The sequence below is a fragment of the Acomys russatus genome, chromosome 23 (assembly GCF_903995435.1).
Source record: "Acomys russatus chromosome 23, mAcoRus1.1, whole genome shotgun sequence".
Lineage (NCBI taxonomy): Eukaryota > Metazoa > Chordata > Mammalia > Rodentia > Muridae > Acomys > Acomys russatus.
In genome coordinates this window covers 31,286,053-31,305,924 of record NC_067159.1, presented here as the reverse complement: position 1 = coordinate 31,305,924, position 19,872 = coordinate 31,286,053, and the positions used below count along the sequence as shown (strand labels likewise).

Below are 19,872 nucleotides of genomic sequence, written 5' to 3'. Positions count from 1 at the left end.
CAGGCTGGTATTGGAGGGAAAGGCTTGCGCCACAACACTTGGCTCACAGCTATGGGTCTGCATGAAGAAACAATACTTTGCAACTTCTGGTGGGTGGGTGAAAGAAGAAATAATTTTTGTGTTCAGCTTATGTGGTTTTCACTACAAAATGCTTCTTTTTTTTCATTTTATTATTTTATTCATATTACATCTCGATTGTTAGCCCTTCCCCTGTTTCCTCCCATTCTTCCCTCCCTCCCACTTCCCCCCTTCTCCCCTCCCCTATGTCTGTGATTGAGGGAGACCTCCTCCCCCTATATACGCTCTTAGAATATCAAGTCTCTTCTTGGTAACTTGCTATCCTTCCTCTGAGTGCCGCCAGGCCTCCCCATCCAGGGGATGTGGTCGGAAAACGGGCACCAGAGTTCGTGTGAGAGTCAGATCTCACTCTCCACTCAATGGTGGAGAATATCGTGTTCATCGGCTAGGTCTTGGTAGAGGTTCGAAGTTTACTGCCTATATTCTCCTTGGCTGGTGCCTTAGTGTGAGGAGGACCCCAGGACCCAGATCTGCCTGTCATAAAGTTCTTCTTGTAGGTTTCCAGGACCCTATGGGTCCTACTATTTCCTGATTCTTCCATGCTACTCTTGCCTAAAGTCTCAATAGGATGTCCTCTCCTCTGACCCACTTTCTTGTTGGCGAGGATGTGGAGAGAGAGGAACACTCCTTCATTGCTGGTGGGAATGCAAACTAGTACAACCACTTTGGAAAGCTATCTGGCACTTTCTCAGAAAAATGGGAATAGGGCTTTCTCAAGACCCAGCTATCCCACTCCTTGGAATATACCCAGAAAATGCCCTACCACACAACAGGGACATATGCTCAACCATGTTCATAGCTGCTTTATACATAATAGCCAGAACATGGAAACAGCCTAAGTGTCCCTCAGTAGAAGAATGGACTAAGAAACTGTGGCACATTTACATGATGGAATACTACTCAGCTATTAAAAACAAGGAATTCCCGTGAGTTCACCCAGAAGCAAAAAGAGACAAACGGTATATACTCACTTATATCAAAACACTAGTCCAAGGGATACGTACCATGAAAAACTTTACAAAATGCTTCTAATGGAAAAGATTTCTGGTGACTTTGTTTTGTTAAAAGGTAGTTTTAAAAACAAATTTTAGAGATTTGTTATTTTTACTTCTATGTGTATGTGAGCCTGTATGAATGCTATTTATTAAGCACATGCATACAGTGACACAGAAGCCAGACAGGCCATCAGATGCCCTAGATATGGGTTTGGAAACAGCCTGGGCTCTCTGTAAGAGCAGCAAGTGTTCTTAACTGTGGAGCCAATGCCTCTCTCCAGCCCCTAAAGATTTCTTATTTTATGCTCAGTAATTAGACTCAATTTGGCTGTCTTTCTTTATTAGATCCCATCCGTTGGAGCAAAGATGGGACATACATGAGTACTAAATGTTATTTTAAATTATAAATCCACTTATGGGTTTACAGAACACATCACGGGGTTAGCTTTTTAAGAAAACCAGAACTAGAGGACAGGGAGCCTGAGACTACCCTGACCATCACCAGTCTGGTAACTTCCAGACCCACACAGCATTTTGTGTCGAAGGGGCTGGTGGAACTGTGTGTATGGAATTTCCTTAATCCAAAGCCAAGACAGGGCTCTCATTAGGGTGCAGAGGCTGTGTACTTCATGGGAGTCAAAAAGAACATGAACATGAATCATAATCCTATTTAAAAAAAAAAAAAAAAAAACAACTGACCACAACAACAGTGAGAAATTATGGGCAATATATTGCAGAGATACTCCAGAGTTTGTTAGCTAGAACTTTTGCCAATTATGTTTCCCTGTGAAAATATGCATACTAATCTTTTTTATTATGCTATCCACGTTTCCCTCTTTTCAGTAGTTGTTTTATGAACTCAACTTAGGATAGAATGCATAAAGGGGAAAATTAATGGTGAAAACAAGTTCAGTCATCTCATAATAAACAACCGTGAAGGCGGTGTGTGTGTTTGTGAAAACAGACATTTAGCCCAACTATACAGACTGTTTATAAGCCCTGAATTTATTTCTACAGCCAGTTTCAGAAACACAGGATAATGTCAAACTTCGAAAGTTTCTATTTGAAACTTACTTAAGAACCCTACACCTTTTTGGAAATGTGAGCAGGGAATTAGGACAACAGCTGCCATAGTCTGTTGATCTGAAAATGCTTGGTCAATAGAACTTCTGAGCAGACAGACCAACTGTACATTGTCAGAGCAGGCCACTGCCCTGGACCTGTGAGTTACAGATATTACAGGGATAGTTTGTCTGTCTGTCTGTCTGTCTCTCTCGTTTTTTTCAGATAGGGTTTCTCTCTGTAGCTTTAGCTGTCCTGTAACTCACTCTGTAGACCAGGCTGCCTTGAACTCAGAGATCCATCTGCCTGCCTCTACTTCCCAAGTGTTGGGATTAAAGGCATGTGCCACCACTGCCAGTGAAAATTTTTCTTGTAGTTCAAGGCTATAAACATGACACATCTTTTTCTTAGTCACTGATCTTTTTAAAAAGATTTTATTAATTTATTCATATTACATCTCAATTGTTATCCCATCCCTTGTATCCTCCCTCCCTCCTACTTTCTTCCTACTCCCCTCCCCTATGACTGTGACTGAGAAGGACCCCCCACCCCCACCCCCCTGCTGTATATGCTCATAGGGTATCAAGTCTCTTCTTGGTAGGCTGCTATCCTTCCTCTGAGTGCCATTAGGCCTCCTCGTCAAGAGGACATGGTCAAAAATGGGGCACCAGAGTTCGTGTGAAAGTCAGACCCCACTCTCCACTCAACTGTGGAGAATGTCCTGTCCATCGGCTAGATCTGGGTAGGGGTTCCAAGTTTACTTCCCGAATTGTCCTTGGCTGGTGTCAGTTTGAGCAGGACCCCTAGGCCCAGATCCGCCAATCATAATGTTCTTCTTGTAGGTTTCTAGGACCCTCTGGATCCTTCTATTTCCCCCATTTACCCATGCTTCTCTTGCCTAAAGTCCCAATAGGATGTCCTCCCCTCTGACCCACTTTCTTGGTAAGTGAAGACTTTCATGGGACATGCCCCTTGGGCTAGTGTCTAGATATAAGTAAGTATATACCATTTGAGTCTTTCTGCTTCTGGGTGAACTCACTCATTATGATCATTTCTAGTTCAATCCATTTGTCCACAATTTTTGGGAATTCCTTGTTTTTAATAGCTGAGTAGCAAGCTGGCATCCCTGATTTAGAGCTGACTTTTAGGTCGCAATGAGTCATAGAGATCCGCCTGTCTCTGCCTCCCGAGTGCTGGGATTAAAGGCGTGCGCCACACCCAGCTAAGCGAATCTTCTTAGCTCATCTTTCTGAAGCATCGTTCTTGATTATTTACTTATTTAACCCAAGCCAGTATGGGGATTAATCTGAATTTAAATGCTTTCAGAGAACCCAGACACTACCATACATAAGATAGCCCCGAATGACTAGACAATTTTTTACCACAGCCCTCCATTAATAAAAAAACTGGGCATCAGTGAACAACCATCTCTCCTGGCTACTCCCGTCACCTGAGCACACCCTGTTATGTTGCTAATGCTCTTTCACATCTCCAGGATGTGAGTGGAGAAGGAGGAAGAGGAGAAACTTCTCTGTGAGCCACTGTATCATCATAAATGAAAGGTGTAAAAGAAACCCATTGCTCACATTAAGAACTTGCATTGGGCAGGCAATGAAATATCCTAAAAAAAAAAAAAAATCAGTCATTTGAATTACACACATCTGGCGCTAAGTCTTAGGACTCTGTAAACAATGCGTAGTCTCTGATATAGCAATGCATTCAGTGGGGGTTGTTTGGCAGCCTCAAGCAAGTATGACAATTTAGTTGTAAGTGAGAATAAGAAGGGGTCAGAAAGCCTGTGCCGATTTTCACTTGTGAATTTTCTGCAGTGAATAGTAGACAATGAATTCCTAAGAGAGCTAGCTATTAACTGAACAAATTCATCTACTGGCAGTACTGGTAAAAACAACTGCTAGTTGCAAGGAAGGAAAAAAAAAAAAACAAAAACAAAACAAACAAACAAAAAATCCCAACCCAACAAATACTTCCTAGGTCATTGCCAAGTCAAGTGACACCCAGGTACTGTCAATACCACAGCAGCACCCCAAACCGTAAAGCACCACTATTTGGAAACGAAGAGGAAAACATGCTGAAAGCTTTCATGAAAGAACTGTTAAGACTGGGCTCGTCAGTGGCCTCTACATATTGTCTCACAGAGGAAAGGAAGGGACTATGTTCAGAGAAGTCTTAGTGCCGAACCAGCAGAACCATAGAGTGAGCCAGCAATGCTTCTACAGCACCAAGGACCCAACTGTTTTGCTTTGGCTGTCTACTCGCATCCGTACCTCGAGGACATGCGTGCTATTGAAGAAGGGAGGCTCAGAGCTGCTCAGAGGAATCTCCTCAACAGGAATGTCTAGCATCCACCCAGGCTACTCATTTTAATTTTTTTCTGCCAATTGACAGATAACCGAAGTTACTTCAAATAATGATGTCTTACCTGGTACATTTCAGATTACAGAATTAGGCAGTTTCATAAAAACTCACTCCTTTGCTGTGTGTCAAATTCTTGACACACACACCACCACCACTACCCCATGCAAAACTGTGGCAAATAAGATCCTTTAAGGATTTGTGAGGTAACACAGGAAATTTATAAGATCATAATCTTTAGCTTAATCCTTCATTCAAAAGGATCACTATCCAACGATGCTGTCTGTTGTAAGCCCATGTAATCGCCTTTAGAAAAAGATGCTCTTCTTCAGCCCAGTTTCTAGACGACCTAAGGCGTTAGTGATTCACGTCTCAGAAAAACGTACGCACCTTGGGAGCCATCCGTATTATATCGTTATGGAAGTCATGTTGCTGTTCAAACTCAAATATTCTGTTCCAGAGAGTTTAAGTTGTGACAAAAGATTATTGGAAGAGCATTCATCAAAATATTAAGAGTAAACATCTGTGGGTAATGGCATTTAAGACTTTGTATGTATACTTTTCTTCCTTTTTTTTTTTTCCTTTTCACTGTTTTGGTTCTCATGAACAGCGATTTCTTGTATAACTAGAAATTAAATTTTAAAAAGCTACCTAGATAACTTAATAGTAAGAATAACAACAACTACTGGGTAGCGTTTCCAGTGATAGGTCAGCAAAGCCTGTGGCCCTGTAATCTACCTGAAAAACGGGGAGGGGCTATAACCGGAAGCTGTTCTCTGTGAAGTCACAACCCTGCTGTGTCGGGTTTGTGTGCTTCCACATCTAAAGAAGGAGAATGACCTGCACGTCACAGCCCATCACAAGACAGCAACCTGTCCACACTGGCCAGAGCCCATGTGCTGTCTGCAGAGCAGGAGTCGTACATCTTCCTGACTTCTGTTCAATAAACTCCTCCTGTACCAGCTGGGAAATCACTCCCACATATTCTACCACAAGACCACACTGCGAATTTATTTAATTATCTAATAACTACTTTCTTGGAAATACCCAGAACTCTGCATTCAATAGGCCTTATCCCCTCCTATAAAGAAATATAAAACAGTTGTTAGTAAATTGCTTTCCTTGATCTCCTTTAATTTTAGAAAAGGAGCTTTTAACCAGACCAGGCCTCGTTGTCTTTAGCTATGAAAATGACAGCAGGTGTCTTTCCTGCAGGCAGAAAGGCAGAGCCAAGAGCCCTAAATAAACAGAAGGCTTAGTTTTCCAACGATGGTGGAATTTTAGTTTGCTGTTTACAGTACTTAGCTACGTCCTACTGATCTCTGTGCAGGGGTGAGGTGTGTAACTCAGTGTCTGACACAGCCCATGCCTGTCAGGTACCATGGTTGGTCCCTGGGTGCTTCTCCCTCGTTTGAACTGTTTCAGGAATGGAGTGTGAGAAAAGTTTGATTCTACAAAGGAAACTTTATACATTCAAACTTTAAAAAAAAAAAAAAGACAAATATATCTGCTTTGTTCTAAGTAAGATAATATATCACAAAGAAAAAACTTTTACGTTTCTAAATCACCAAGTCCACTAAAACCAAGCAACATTACTGAAATTTGGCTTTCTTTTCTAGTGAGAAAGGGTATTTAATAATTAAAAGAATGTCTTCTTAGTCTTTCCACGATGTTAGTTTACTTCCAGTATCGGTATCTGTTCAAACACTTTTACAAATATTTAAATTTATTAATGAATAACATACAGATGTTATTGTTAACAAATAACCTTTGCACATACATTAAGATTAAAAAAAAAAAAACATACCTCAGTCTATCTGCTTTGTTATTATAGCCATACCAAATATTTCAAAATGCTCAAAAAAATGTGTGTGCTTCAGATTACTGGCTGTGGTGGTTTGAATAAAAATGGCCCCTGTAGGCCCATAGGGAGAGGCACTGTTAGGAGGGGTGGCCTTGTTGGAGAAGTGTGCCACTGGGGGTGGGCTTGGAAGTTTCAGGTGCTCAAGCCAGGCCCAGTGTCACTCTTTCTTTCTGCTGCCTGCAGATCTGGATATGGAACTCTCAGCTACCTCTCCAAGCGCCATGACTTCCCTCCCGTGTGCTGCCATGCTTTCTGCCGTGATGACAATGGACTAAACCTATGAGCTATAAGCCAGGTCCAGTGAAATGTTTTCCTTTAGAAGAGTTACCATGCTCCTGGTGTCTCTTCACAGCAATCTAACCCTAACTAAGACACTGATACAGTAAAATTCTTATACAAAGTTTTGTGAAATATTAAACATGAGTATAATCAAACAGCTCATAAGACATGCAGGGTTCAAAAGAGTAAAACCAAACAAAATTCATTCCAGAAGAAAGTCTATGGGATAAAATAAAGAGAGTGAAGGGTTGGGTTTCCTCAAAAGATGCATCAGAGAAGGAATGGGAGGGAAAGAGAGGGCAAGAAAACATTGAGGTCTAATGAAAATACACAGACCTCATTTTGGCCCAAGTAGAAAAACTCGAAGATTCAGCAAAGCAAGAATTACCATTAATTTAGGGGAGAAAAGGACACTGCTCATTTCTTTGAAAAGAGCCCTGGCCTTTTAGTGCTCACAGAATTGCTTCAGCCTGTATTATTTCCAAATTATTTGGAGATAAAGGAAAAGTTAGGTATAGAAAGGAGATATGACCCACTGAAAGCCAAGTGTGCAGTAAGCAGGCTCCTGTACTCTAATCTGTTTATGGGTTACAGATTAGCTAGGGGAAAAGGTTTAGGGGAATATTGAAAAACCACAAATTTTCAAGACTGTCCTCTTTAGAATACGGACACACGCACACGCACACACACACACACGCACACCACCAATATCAAAGATCTTTAGGTAGAACATAATCAACCGGAAGTATAAATACAAATGCTACTTCTTGACAGGAAAAAAACTGGAACTCTTCAGCTACAGACCCAAGGACAAGCTCTTCAGATCCCCCAGCCTCCCCAAATCCAGTGAAATAAAAAGTAGACGCTATAGAATGACAAGCACTCAGGGTTCCACATGCAGGCAGCCAGCATAACGGAATGTGTAACTCCTGGGGCTCCGCGGGAAAAGCCTGAGTGATCCTAATATGCTTTAGGTGACTAATGAGGCTTTCAATGCCATCCATCTCTCCTTAGTGCCAAACAAGTTAGCATATCATTCCAAAAACCATAAATGAAGAGTCGTAAGACGACAGTGACGTGTTCTGTCTTGCATCATCCCCTCCGTTCTGCCCCCATCGACCCTCCCGCTAAAACCCAGTCACAAATTCTGATGGATTTGAAAAGCAAATCACAAATAGGACAAGTGACATTGTCAGCACTGTAGGAGAACTCTGGTGCCTGCTTGGTCTCCAGCTGGGTGCTAACCGGCCTCGTGATGGCTTACATGACCAAATATTAAAAAACTATAAATGCTCCCTAAAGCTTCCAGAGGAATGCGCTTGCTTGCAGGTTGACTGGTGTCCCTGGAGGAAGCAGGCATCACCTCCACAGCTTCTGTGTTGGGTTCTGCCAGGTGCACAGAAAGACCTGGCGGTGTAAACACATGCCACACAGTGCAGGGAAGGAGCGGATGGGGCCGCCTTGGGGAACGCAGAGCAACAATGCTCTCTGGTCTAGTGATGCTCGCAGGGACTCAGTCAAGTTCTTGCATCTCAGTAAGTACCAGTAACAGCGCACACGTGACACCTGATTTCCAATGGACTTAACTTACTTGTGTGTCTTTGGATTTCACCTTCCTCTTATACTTAAGCAACTAGAAGTACTGCTTGGATAGGAAGAGAGAAGGCCCAAGACTTCTTCCAATAAAAGAGTGTGTACACCAGAGCCAACGTGACCAGAACAGAGCGTTTCTCCGTCCATGACTTTATGTTCATAGTGAATTTAAAACACTCAAACTCTCAGAAGCAAGGGTTCCTTTCCCTCGGCAGCTCTGGGCAAATGAGAGCATTGTAACCTACCTGAAGACTGCAAGGGTCAGTGACCAGAGCACTAGCGGCTTCCGTAGCTCAAACTTTGCTCGTTTGTTCATCAGATGCCGGCCACCAAATATGAAGGCAGCGTACAGTGCAGAAAACAGGAAAGACTTCTTCCTGTGAAGAAACAAATGGACCCAGCCTTGTGAGACAGGAGTCGTGCAACACAATAGCTTCCTGTCTGTACTAAAAGACATTTTCACCCCGATGAAAAAAAAAATTGATCTACTTGGAGACATGTCCTGTTGGCAAATGCATCCTGTGCCTGCCAACATGACACAGTAAACACCATTCAGCAGAGACAGATGTGCTTTCAGGACCTAAAATAAAAAATTTCAACATAGCACCAAGGTACAAGAGGTGAGCTTTTCACTAGAGGAATCGCCTTTATTCTTCTTTTAGATAAATGAATTTAAAGCAGAATCATAGTTTTAGAAGAAATGTAAGTATTAACTTTCAGCGTTACCATTAATAAAAAAAGCATAATTGTCAGACACACACACACACACACACACACACACACACACACAGAATTTAGACGTATCTCTGATAGAACCATAGGACAACTGAATTCATCTCCTTATAGTCAGTCCCTGACTGAAGATCCTGGACTTATCAGATTAAACCCACCTTGAGGGACACAACACCCACATGGATATAAAAAACAAAACAAAACAACCCCCCCACACAATAACAGTATTTGAACAAACTACTGTTAAAAGGAAGTTGTAGTGAAGTAAAAATGCTGAACTTTCAAGGTATTTATCTATTATGGATACACATTGAGATATATTTATGACTGAAATAGCATCTTAGGCTTGTTTGAAAATATTCCAGGAAACAAACGAAAGTGAACAAGTAAGGAAATGACACCGGACAGATAAAAGGCATGATAGGTCTGGGGCTCAGCATCTCTCCCCACTTCACTCTTGCAAACACACAAAAACCACTTTACATAGTGAAAGGCATAAAAAACATTTCAAAGTTTAAAATATCCCATAATAAGCATTTCTAAAAAAGATGATTAGATTGGAAAACATGTTATGTACGTATTTGAAACCCGTATTGGGACAACACGGGAGGGGTGGTCACTACTGGAGTTACTGTGGTCTCACTCACAGCAGGGTGGAGGTTAGGCGTGAGGGGGTTGTCAGAAATACATCAGCAATAACACAGTAGCTCCAAGCCCCCCCAGGAACTCCTGGTATGTCACTGTACAGAGTTTAGTAATGCCAAACGGTGCAGAGAAAGAGTGAGAGATGGAAAGGAGTGGAATGGGATGTGTGGATAACAAAGGCCTTGTAAACAATTTCAACAGTTACTCAAACTTCCAGAGATAGAAACCTCTCGCTTAGAATGGGCATTCCTATGCAACTAGACAACAGGAAACCAGTCGAAGAATAAGTTGCAAGACATGTACAAAGTCAGAATGTGCTGAAGAATGCAGTGTGTAAAATGTTTCAATTATTCTCCTGAGTGTTGGCATAGTCCTATTTATCCAAAAAACAAAAAACAAAAAAAAAAAGAAAAAACAAAAAACAACAACAAAAAAACCCAAAAACAAAAACAAAAAAACAAAAACAACTGCTACTTATAGAGGCAGTGGCCTACTGGGTGAGCCCCACTTCATAAAGCTATGAGTCCAGAAATGAACCCATTAGTAAACATTGAGGAAATCCCTTCAATTGCAACCTTGCAACCTTGGCATACGTCTGCGGAGGCGCGTAGCCCTGGCACTAACTAAGTTGGCCCTTAGTGAATACATGGTGACAATCGTATGCTTTCAAAGTTTTTGGAGGACGCAAATAACACCCACTGACACCACAGGTCCTCATAAACATTGAACGAATGGGCGGCTGGGTACACTGAAAGAGGACTGGGTGTACTGAAAGCAGTATATTGAAAATCAACCGAAGTCCAGGGTGGAGCCGCACGCCTGTCATCCCAGCACTTGGGAGGTAGAGGCAGGCAGATTTCAGTAAGTTTGAGGTCAGCCTGGTTTACAAAGTGAGTTCAGGACAGCCAAGGCTGTTACATAGAGAAACTCTGACTCGAGAACAAAACAAGACAAAACAAAAAGACAACTGAAGAAAAAAACTATTCAGAAATAGGTTATAGCACGTTTTCTTTCTCCAAAACAAAGCAAAAAAGTAAACTAAGCAAATTTAAGAGATATGTTCATTCATAAATGCACACACATGACTATCTTTGCTCTAAAATCTGCCACGGGTACTATTAGATCACACAAAAGGAGGCCCACTCTTTCTATACTCATATTTACTTAAGATACATGAACATGTAAAGCCTATGCATCAGCAATGACCTGCTAGAAGAATAAAAAAAAAGAAAGAAAGAAAAAGAAAAAGAAATGGAAACCTACTGTTGATGCAGACCAAGGTAGCATTAAATTAAGCATGGAATTCCTCTTTTCTTTACAAAGGTACCAAGTGACTGCAGCCACAGGTCCTTATTTAGGCAGCTGTTTTCCTGGGTGGATAAAGGCGTTATCTCGTAGTCCTCTGAACTACCTCACCTTGCAGCGAAAGAGCTACTACCATCACAGAGAAAAAAAGAAGTGGCCTTAGGGGTTAAGATGCCCTTGGGCTTGCCTGTTCCTCTAAGTAAACTAAGTAAGCTAAAAGAGGGGTCGGTTCTTGATCTGGTGTCACCTAAGGAAGGACGGTGACCTCTGGGTAACTGAGCAGTAAACTGCTTTCCGGTGAAAATCCCAAGGCACCCACCCCACACCACGATGCTCCAACGGCTACTTCGAGAATGCTCAAAACTCTTTTATGAAGATGACGCCTCGTTGTTCTTAAAGATTTATTTTCATTGTATGGGCATGAGTGTGTGCTTGCATTTATGTATGTGTGCCATGTGCAAGCCTGGTGTCTGGGGAGGCCAGAACAATGGGGTGCTGGGTCCCCTGGACTAGAGTTAGAGAGAGTTGTGAGCAGCCATGTGGGTCGTGGGAACTGAGCCTGGACCCTCTGCAAGAGCAGCAAGTGCTCCTAACCACTGAGCCATCCCTCCCACCTCTCATCATTAGTTCTCCACCTTAAACCAGATCCTGGTTTTGGATTCATGAGTTGAATTTCTTGTAATCGTGTGCCGACCAAGTTAAGTGATGTCTCTTTCTAGCTATCCAGAGGAGAATAAAAACTTCTCCTTGTTCTTTTGTTTGTTTGTTTAGTTATTTATTTGCTGTAATTTCCACACTTCTTGAATGAGAATTAGTTCAAAGTCACTACTAACGTCCTTGAATATCCAACTTTCTTTCTTTTTAACATGTGTCTTTAAAATGTTTCCATAACTCCAAGCATGGCAACAGATACCTGCAGCCCTAACATCTAGTAGAGGCAGGAAGATCAGTAGTTCAGAGCAGCTTCACTTTGCTTAACCAGTTCGAGGCCAGCCTACGCTATATGAGGCCATCTCTCTGAGAAAACCCTCAGTTCAACAGCTAAGACAAGCAAGGTAAACAGTGGCCTGGAACTTGACAATTACAAGGGACCTTGGCAGTAGAGTCCGGGGAGAGGTCAGAGGTCAACTTCCCCACTCCATAGGAGAGGGAATAAGAAGACTAATGACATTAGTGGCTCATGTTCACCAGGCATCTTCTACTTTGATGAAATCTAAACCACATTTTGGGTGAGTTTAGAGCTAAACACAATTCTTCCATAAAGAATGGGATTGTGGCCTTTGCAGGGAAAAAGGATGAACCTGGGTGTCTTACTAACAAGGACAAGAAGCAGATTCAGAAAGACAAGTACAGCATGTTTTCTCTCCTATGTGAAAGTGGCATGAAAGAAAGCAAAGGAAGACTGAAGAGGAGGAGGAGGAGGAGGAAGGGGGAGCAGGCTGCAACCTGACAGCAGAAGCCGGACTTAGTATTTGGGTCGAGGCAGCCAGAATAAAGGAGGGTGACAGAGTGGATGTGATTTTAAAAACATTATATGGGTGCATGAAAATATGGAGTAAAAAGTTGCGTTTTCTTTCTTGTTGTTTTTGGTTTTTTGAGACAAGGTTTGGCTGTCTCAAACTTTGTAGGCCAGGCTGGCCTGGAACTCACAGCAATCCACCTGCCTCTGCCTCCCAAGTGCTGGGATTAAAGGTGTGCGCCACCATGACCGGCTTGGAGTAAAAAGTTTAAGACTCCCTCAGTAAGAGAGTTACTGTTGAGTATTAACTGCCTCAAAAAGTATAACTATTTTTCCATTGTTTTGAAGGCTTGGCAAAGTGGGCAACTGAGGGGACTGAGAGTCGGCATTGTCACCAGTACCTCTCTGGTGAAGGTTCAACTGAATTCACGTTGAGCGATGACTGGTCACTGGCCTACTTAGTATTTAGGATAGATAGATTAGTGCCCGGTGCTTCAATAGTAATCCAATAATTCTCCATTTTCCTGTAGGCAGCCAGGGATGGGAATAATAGGATTACTATAATGCTTTATTAGCAGATAATTAGTCATTTCTAGGTAGCACGGAGTTACCTTGCTTAATAAATCTTAATGTACATCACACAGCACAACCCTTCCTCCCGGGAATTTAAGTACTTTCAGGGTGGTGAAACTGGAGTTGATTGCTAGGCACCGAGCCAAATAGGTGACAGGGGAAAAAAGCAAACCTAATGTGGGGCCTGAGAAGACAGCTCCATAGAGAGGATCTAGGTCTGACACTCCAGTACCCATGTAAACTGCCTCACATGGCCACGTGTGGACCATCACTGTGGGGCTCACTCGGGAGGATCACGAAAGCTGTCTGGCTAGCCAGTCTACTGGGAAACGAACTGTGAGCTTCAAAAGCAAAACAAACAAACAAAACCCACAACAAATGACAGCAACAAATAGGCGGAGGAGAATCAAACCTAACACTCTCCTCCAGCCTCTGCAGTGGGGCCATGGGCACAGGCACTTACACAGGCATGTGTGCATCACACACACACACACACACCTATTATGTGTTACTCTGTTGTGTTTGTACTTTTCTATTTTAATATACAGAAACTTTGTGTCCCTTACACTTCTCTCATCGATAATGAATCGATAATGAAAGTAAATAATAATGGAAATTAGTCTGTAATTAATAAAAAAAAAAACAAACCGGTAAGTTACATACTTAGAGATTTGGGTTTCTCTATAATACTGCTTTATCCTAACCATGTGTAAATTCAAATGCAATTTCTTTTCCTTCTTTTTTTCCTCCTCCCCCTCCATCTTCTTTTAAACTTATGGGATGCCTCCGAAACCAGTACTTAGCTTGCACCTCCTTAGAGATCACATGGAAATCTGACAGCTATCAGGCTTTCCTCCAAGAGTCAAGCTAGCTCATTTTCCAATGAAAGAACTGTTCATGTGGGTGGTATTTCAACACAGGACAACTGCTAATGGGCACCTTGGAAAGACAGCCTGAGTTCCTTCCTCAATCTTTCATGCTGTGTCTAAATGGCTTTGTTTATGGCTCTCATGCATGTCCAAGGTACAAAAAAAAAAATTCAGTGGAAGTAAAAAAACCAACCTGCCAGAGGGGAATAACAAAAAGAAGAGATCTACACACTTCCCAGTTCAGTTGATATAACTTCTTTCATAAAAGGGTCTATGCTGGCTGGGCATGGTGGTGCGTGCATTTAACACCAGCGCTTGGGAAGCAGAGATGGGAGGGTCTTCGTTAGTTCAAAGCCAGCCTGGTCTACATAGTGAGTTCTAGGACTGCCAGGACCCTGTCTCAATGAGAAAGAAAGAAAGAAAGAAAGAAAGAAAGAAAGAAAGAAAGAAAGAAAGCAAGCAGAGTTTACATTCCAATGGAATCCAAGACATCTCTAGCTCAAATGCTGACTCAAGCTTTGGTACGGTCTGGAAAGTAGCTTCTTCAAAGTTGGGGATCCCCGAGAGTAAATGAGAGGACACGCTGTTCTGGCTGTCTATGATGGTTCCAATCTAGTAGGAGGATAAAAACATTTTTTTTTTCTTGACAGCTATTTTTTTTCTTGAGGAGGTCATTGGGTTATACTCTTGATGTTCCAGAGATGGCTGAATTCTGTCACATTGAGAATTCTAATATTTTTTTCTATGAAAGCAATCAGAATTTCATCTGTAGTTTTAATATGCAAAAACTAAACACATGCTTCAAAATCCTGAAAAAATAAGTTTGTGAATAATGGAAGTACAGCCACGATTAACAGAGGCTTTGAGACAGCAAGGCAAAGCCATTAACTACAGAAAAAGGTGGTGTTCTCATCTGTTAAGTTTTGACTCAGGAACCTAAATAATGTGTGATTTCTGAGCTACTTTGAGGCAAACACCTCTTTCTCATTTACCCCACACCCAGGTGCTAATTTAGAGATCACAGGTTTTCCTTATGTAGTTTTTAAAGGTGAGAAAAACCATGATTTTGTAATTTAGTTTTTTTTAATCTTAAAGTAGGTCAAAATATAATTACATTTAGTGAAACTGATTGAACAAAGTCCAGCCCTTGCAGCAACAGGCTGTCTATGTTTTCAAACAATGCTTCCTACTCACCATATTTTAAAAAATAAATAGGGTTGGAGAGCTGGCTCAGAGGATAAGAGCACTGTCTACTCTTCCAGAGGTCCTGAGTTCAATTCCCAGCAACTACTTGGTGGCTCATGACCATCTAAAATGTGATTTGATGCCCTCTTCTGGTGTGCATGTGTACATCCAGGCAGAATACTGTATACATAATAAACAAATCTTTTTTTTTTTTTTTTTAAGGAACTTTTGGGCTGGAGAGATGGCTCAGCAGTTAAGAGCACTGGCTGCTCATCCAGAGGTCCTGAGTTTAATTCCCAGCAACCACATGATGACTCACAACCATCTATAGTGTGATCTGATGCTCTTTTCTGTTAGATGCTCTGTCACGTGGTCATACATGCAAATAAGCAAATAGTGCTCACACACACACACACACACACACACACACACACACACACACACACGCACCCCAAAGCAAACAAAACCTGAGTGAGCTGGATTGTATTTGTTTCAAAGAAAATTGGTGCCTTAGGCAAAAGTTTTCATAATTAAGCTGTGGAGATCCCAAGTTTGAACTAAGTCTCTTGTGGCTAAAAGTTCCTCCTTTTGGGTCCAGGCAGAGTGTTTCTCTGCCCCTCACAACACAGAGGATCTTCACTGCCTCACGCCCACCTTCCAGGCATCTTGCTCGCAAGCCCTGCTGGTGTGGCCGTATCCATGTCTCTGGCTCTCAGCCTGCTGTGCCCTTTCTAGGTTCTTGCAGTCACTACAGGCCTGAGATCATTCATGACCACAACCTAGAGGGCTCTTCCGATCAAGGACTCGTGAGGTTCGGTTGGCTGCACTTACTCTGAAATATCTCCCCACTTCGCTTGCCTTAACTTAAGCACAACTAACTGCATGGTCTCTTGATGCTACATGAAGCATTCATGGGGATGAAAGACTAGCTCGCTGAGTCTGCCGCAGGGAACCCTGAGCTCACCTAAGGACTTCTCCACTAATACCAAGAACACCAAGAAGTGATAAGTTTGTCACTAAGAAGGTATATGATGCTATCCCTCCCCCCCATTTTCCAACTGGCAGAGAAGTGGGAGATGTCACCTAGCTCCTAGTGTGTATACTCTCAGGAGGCTGAGAGCTCCAGCTGTCCACTACAAAACATGACCTAACATAGTCTCAATGGTGCTGAGACCAGGAAACTCTGAAGAGAGAGAGAGAGAGAGAGAGAGAGAGAGAGAGAGAGAGAGAGAGAGAGAGAGAAATTAATTAGGAAACCCAAAGGCATATATAGCCTCACAAATACATTTACTGCTGAGATAGTCCAGATTATGCTCAGATGAGCTCAAACCCCATTAGTGCTGCTACCAGATTCCAAACAGGGTACGTCCAGCGAGGCCTTACTCAGCAGCTCAAGTTAAAATTGAAAACGCCATCATGGGCTCAGAGTTTCTCTCTTCCTTCTTGGAGACTATTTCACCAGTCTCACAGTCCTGGAACAGTGGTCCAGCTGCCCACGCAGGCTGCTAGATTGACTCATAGAAACAGCTGGAGCACTGCAAATCGTCTCTGCCCCCCGAGGGTCACCTGAAGCTACACTTGAATATGCATCTACGCACAGGACCAGAGAGGGGAAGCCGAGCAGAGGCAGAGAGCACTGCCAAGACATCCCCCCTCTCAACCCACACAGAGTTCAAGTTCTTGGAGCAGTGTTCCAGATGTTGCTACTGCCTTCATCTTCCCTCCCGTTCATCTTCATCTTCACAAGGTGATTATACAAAAACCAGTCTCAACCCAGCAGGGAGCAGTGCTCCCACCACTCTGCTCCCAGTTTCTGTGCAGCCAGCATGAGAGTGGTCTCACCATGTTCAGGACAAAACAAGCTGATAAGAAGGTTTCTATGGGAATCGCTCCATTTTTAGACTCTGGAATTATAGAGGAGCTAGGTGTTGGTTGTGATGAACACATTCAAGGTCATGGGAGTGGAGGAAAGAGTGAATCACCCTGTTTACAGCTCCACGGAAGGCTTTTGTTCCTCTCTATGTTTGGCAGCGTGGCGAGCAGCCGTTCTACTGAGGACACAGGTAGCTAAACAAATAGTGTTGTCATCATCGACAGTTCCTTCCTACCCACCACCCACCCACCCACCCACCCACTGTGGCCATTCTTTCTGTATGCACTGGCCCTCAGTTTCTGCAAGGAAATTAGAGTGACACTGGCCACCAGACAGTCTCCCAGCTGGCTCAGGAGCCTTATCTTCATAGTTTCTATCTATTCACATCATCTTCCACAAAAACTTTAGTGTCCCTCCTCCTTTATCCATAACTTCAAAGCCAGAAGGAAAGGAAAAAAAAAAAAAAAAAAGACACAAAGGCCTCTTGGGGGGTGGGGGTGGGGTGGGAAATTCCTAACAAGAAAAATGTCAAGATCGCTCAGAAAAATAAGCATTCATCCATTTCTTTGGAGAATGAAAGGCTTTGTTTATCTGTAAGTTTCTGGGTACTGTTGGTTGGTGAGATGGTCGGTCAGGTGATGCTGCTTGAGATTACGACTGATGTGCAGCTGGGGTTGATTCCTCAGCGCGGCTTCAAAGAAAAGACTCTTAACACCCCAGTTCTGCCAGCCCTGTTCTCTTCACACCAGCTCAGAAGCAAGGAAAAGAGGCATAAGCAGGAGGAAACAGGCTCCTTTCTCTTGAGCCCTGGAAGGCTAGTGTACCTCACATCGCTGGGGGCATCCCCTTCAGGGACATGTGTCAACTGGCACCCCCACACCCTCGCACACAACTGGTGTCACAACAGCAGAGGACAGTTTTGCAAAGTCAGTTCTTTCCTTCCATCATTACATGGGTACCGGGGGTCAATCTCAGGGTAACTGTCACTCAGCAGGTTCCTTTACCCACTAAGCCGCCTTACCAGCCCCAACTTTTGGCGTTAAGACTGTAAAGCACACCTGAAACTCACCTGTTCTCTAAGAAAGCATTATCTTTCCTTGAGCTGTGATCATAAGACAACTTCCCAGGGAGAAAAATATATAAGAAAAGCTGAAAAGTGGTGTCCCAGATTAGAAGTGTTCCTCCCTGGGCGTCTGCATGCTTAGAGTCAGCAGCTGACAACTGCCTTTCCACCAGAGGTTTTCCATGCAGACTGACAGAGTTCCTTGACCACATAATGGCAGGATGTAATAGAAGATGTTTGGGAGGCAGGGCAGATACCTCAGTAGGTACGTGTTTGTTGGTCAAGCATGAGGACTGAGTTTTTAGATCCTCAACACCCACAACACATCAGCCATGTTCGGCTGTAAGCCTAGTATGGGGCAGAAGGGGCTGGAGGGGTATAGATGGATCCCTTCCCTCAATGAAGCTCCAAGTTCACAAAGAACCCACCTCATAAAGCAGAGCAGCGCCCTTGGCAGGCAAGAGGCAAGAGGAGGTCTGTGAGTTCGAGGCCAGCCTGATCTACAGAGCTGGTTCCAGGACAGCCGGGGCTACTCAAAGTAACCTTTTCTTGAAAACAATAGAACAGAATGGGGAGTGTTTGTTGGCCTCTGAGCTTCTCGCATGCACTAGAGTACTGGAGTACACATATGCGCATGCCCACAGGGATTTGTACACACACCACACAAGCACACAACACAAAACTTAACTGCTATGTCACGTGGATGTTTGTGTCTTCTCACTTCAACTGATTTATTCTGTAGTTCTTAGCTGTTCTAAAAATCTGCTACTTAAAAAATGAGCACACATTAAAAAAAGAAGTATCAATAGGGAGCTATACAAGGGCAAGAATTTTGTATTTTATAAAATATACGATTTTATCTTTCTACAGCCAACCATGCTGTTTGTTCAGGTATAGATTCTAACTTGTCGTTTTGCTGATCTCTGTGAAGTCTCTAGTGTTTTGAGTTCAGCACCACCATGCTGTTACTTCTCTTTAACCTATCTCCTTTGTGAATCACAGGTGAGTCAGCGGGCTTGTCTCCTCTTCAAACTCCAGGGCTGCCCATAAGCGGCTCTCTATTATACAATCGAATAGAGCATACTGAGTATTTACAAGAGCTCCTGTTGCTGGATATGAGATGGCATGCCACTCACTGATCAGGACGCGGGGGCACGTTGATCTAAGTTTGAAGCCAGCCAAGTCTACAAAGTGAATTCCAGGCCAACCATGGCTACACAGTTAAGACCCTGGTTCTAAAATCAAATCTTGCATCAGAAAAAGAAAATAAAATGGGGGACTAGGAGGGGTAATATATGCTAAAGCTGGCTGTGAGTCTGTGCCTCAAACTCACTACATTCTAAATCTAGACACCTAAACCCTGATTTTGTGGCTTTTCTTTCCCAGGGTGCTAAGTGTCCAGGAAGTTAGCGTAACCCCACTAGGTTTTTGTTTTGTTCTGTTCTGAATGTTTGTGGAAAGCTTGCCGTGTTGTCCTAGGCAGGCGGTTTCTTCTGCAGCTCTACTGCGCACCACTGAGTAAGGCTGTAAAACGGCGTCTATATTCCTACTCCCTGCGGGCCTAACACCACCTACTACTTTCTCAGTGTGACTGTTGAAGTCAGCAAAGACAGTGTGGACTGGAATAACTGGCATAGGTGCCGTGAGCGCACAGCCTTTTCCTCCCACCAGCTGGGTCCTCCGCCTCAGCCACCGTACTTGAAGGACACTTAAGTAAGCATTGTGTAAGCCAGGACTTGGTAAGCAAGGGTTTCCCAGGAAACATTTTTTTTTTTTTTTTTATCATCCTGAAAATGGGAAGATGCAATACTGTACTACAATAATTGGGATATTTCACTCAAAGAAATTCCTAGGGGGGCCAGTAGGCTGGCTCAAAGTAAAACAAAAGCATTTCCTGGCCAAGCCTGATGGCCTGCGTTAGAGT

At 43.1% G+C, this 19,872-nt stretch overlaps 1 protein-coding gene across 1 annotated transcript in view; it reads right to left on the bottom strand.

Moving 5' to 3' along the window:
* Elovl6 (ELOVL fatty acid elongase 6) overlaps positions 1 to 19,872 on the bottom strand; it is a 104,986-nt gene that overhangs the window by 21,531 nt on the left and 63,583 nt on the right. The window contains exon 3 of the mRNA XM_051165572.1: positions 8,490 to 8,621. Within this exon, the coding sequence (XP_051021529.1) occupies positions 8,490 to 8,621 (132 nt within the window). The remainder of the gene's footprint in view (positions 1 to 8,489; positions 8,622 to 19,872) is intronic.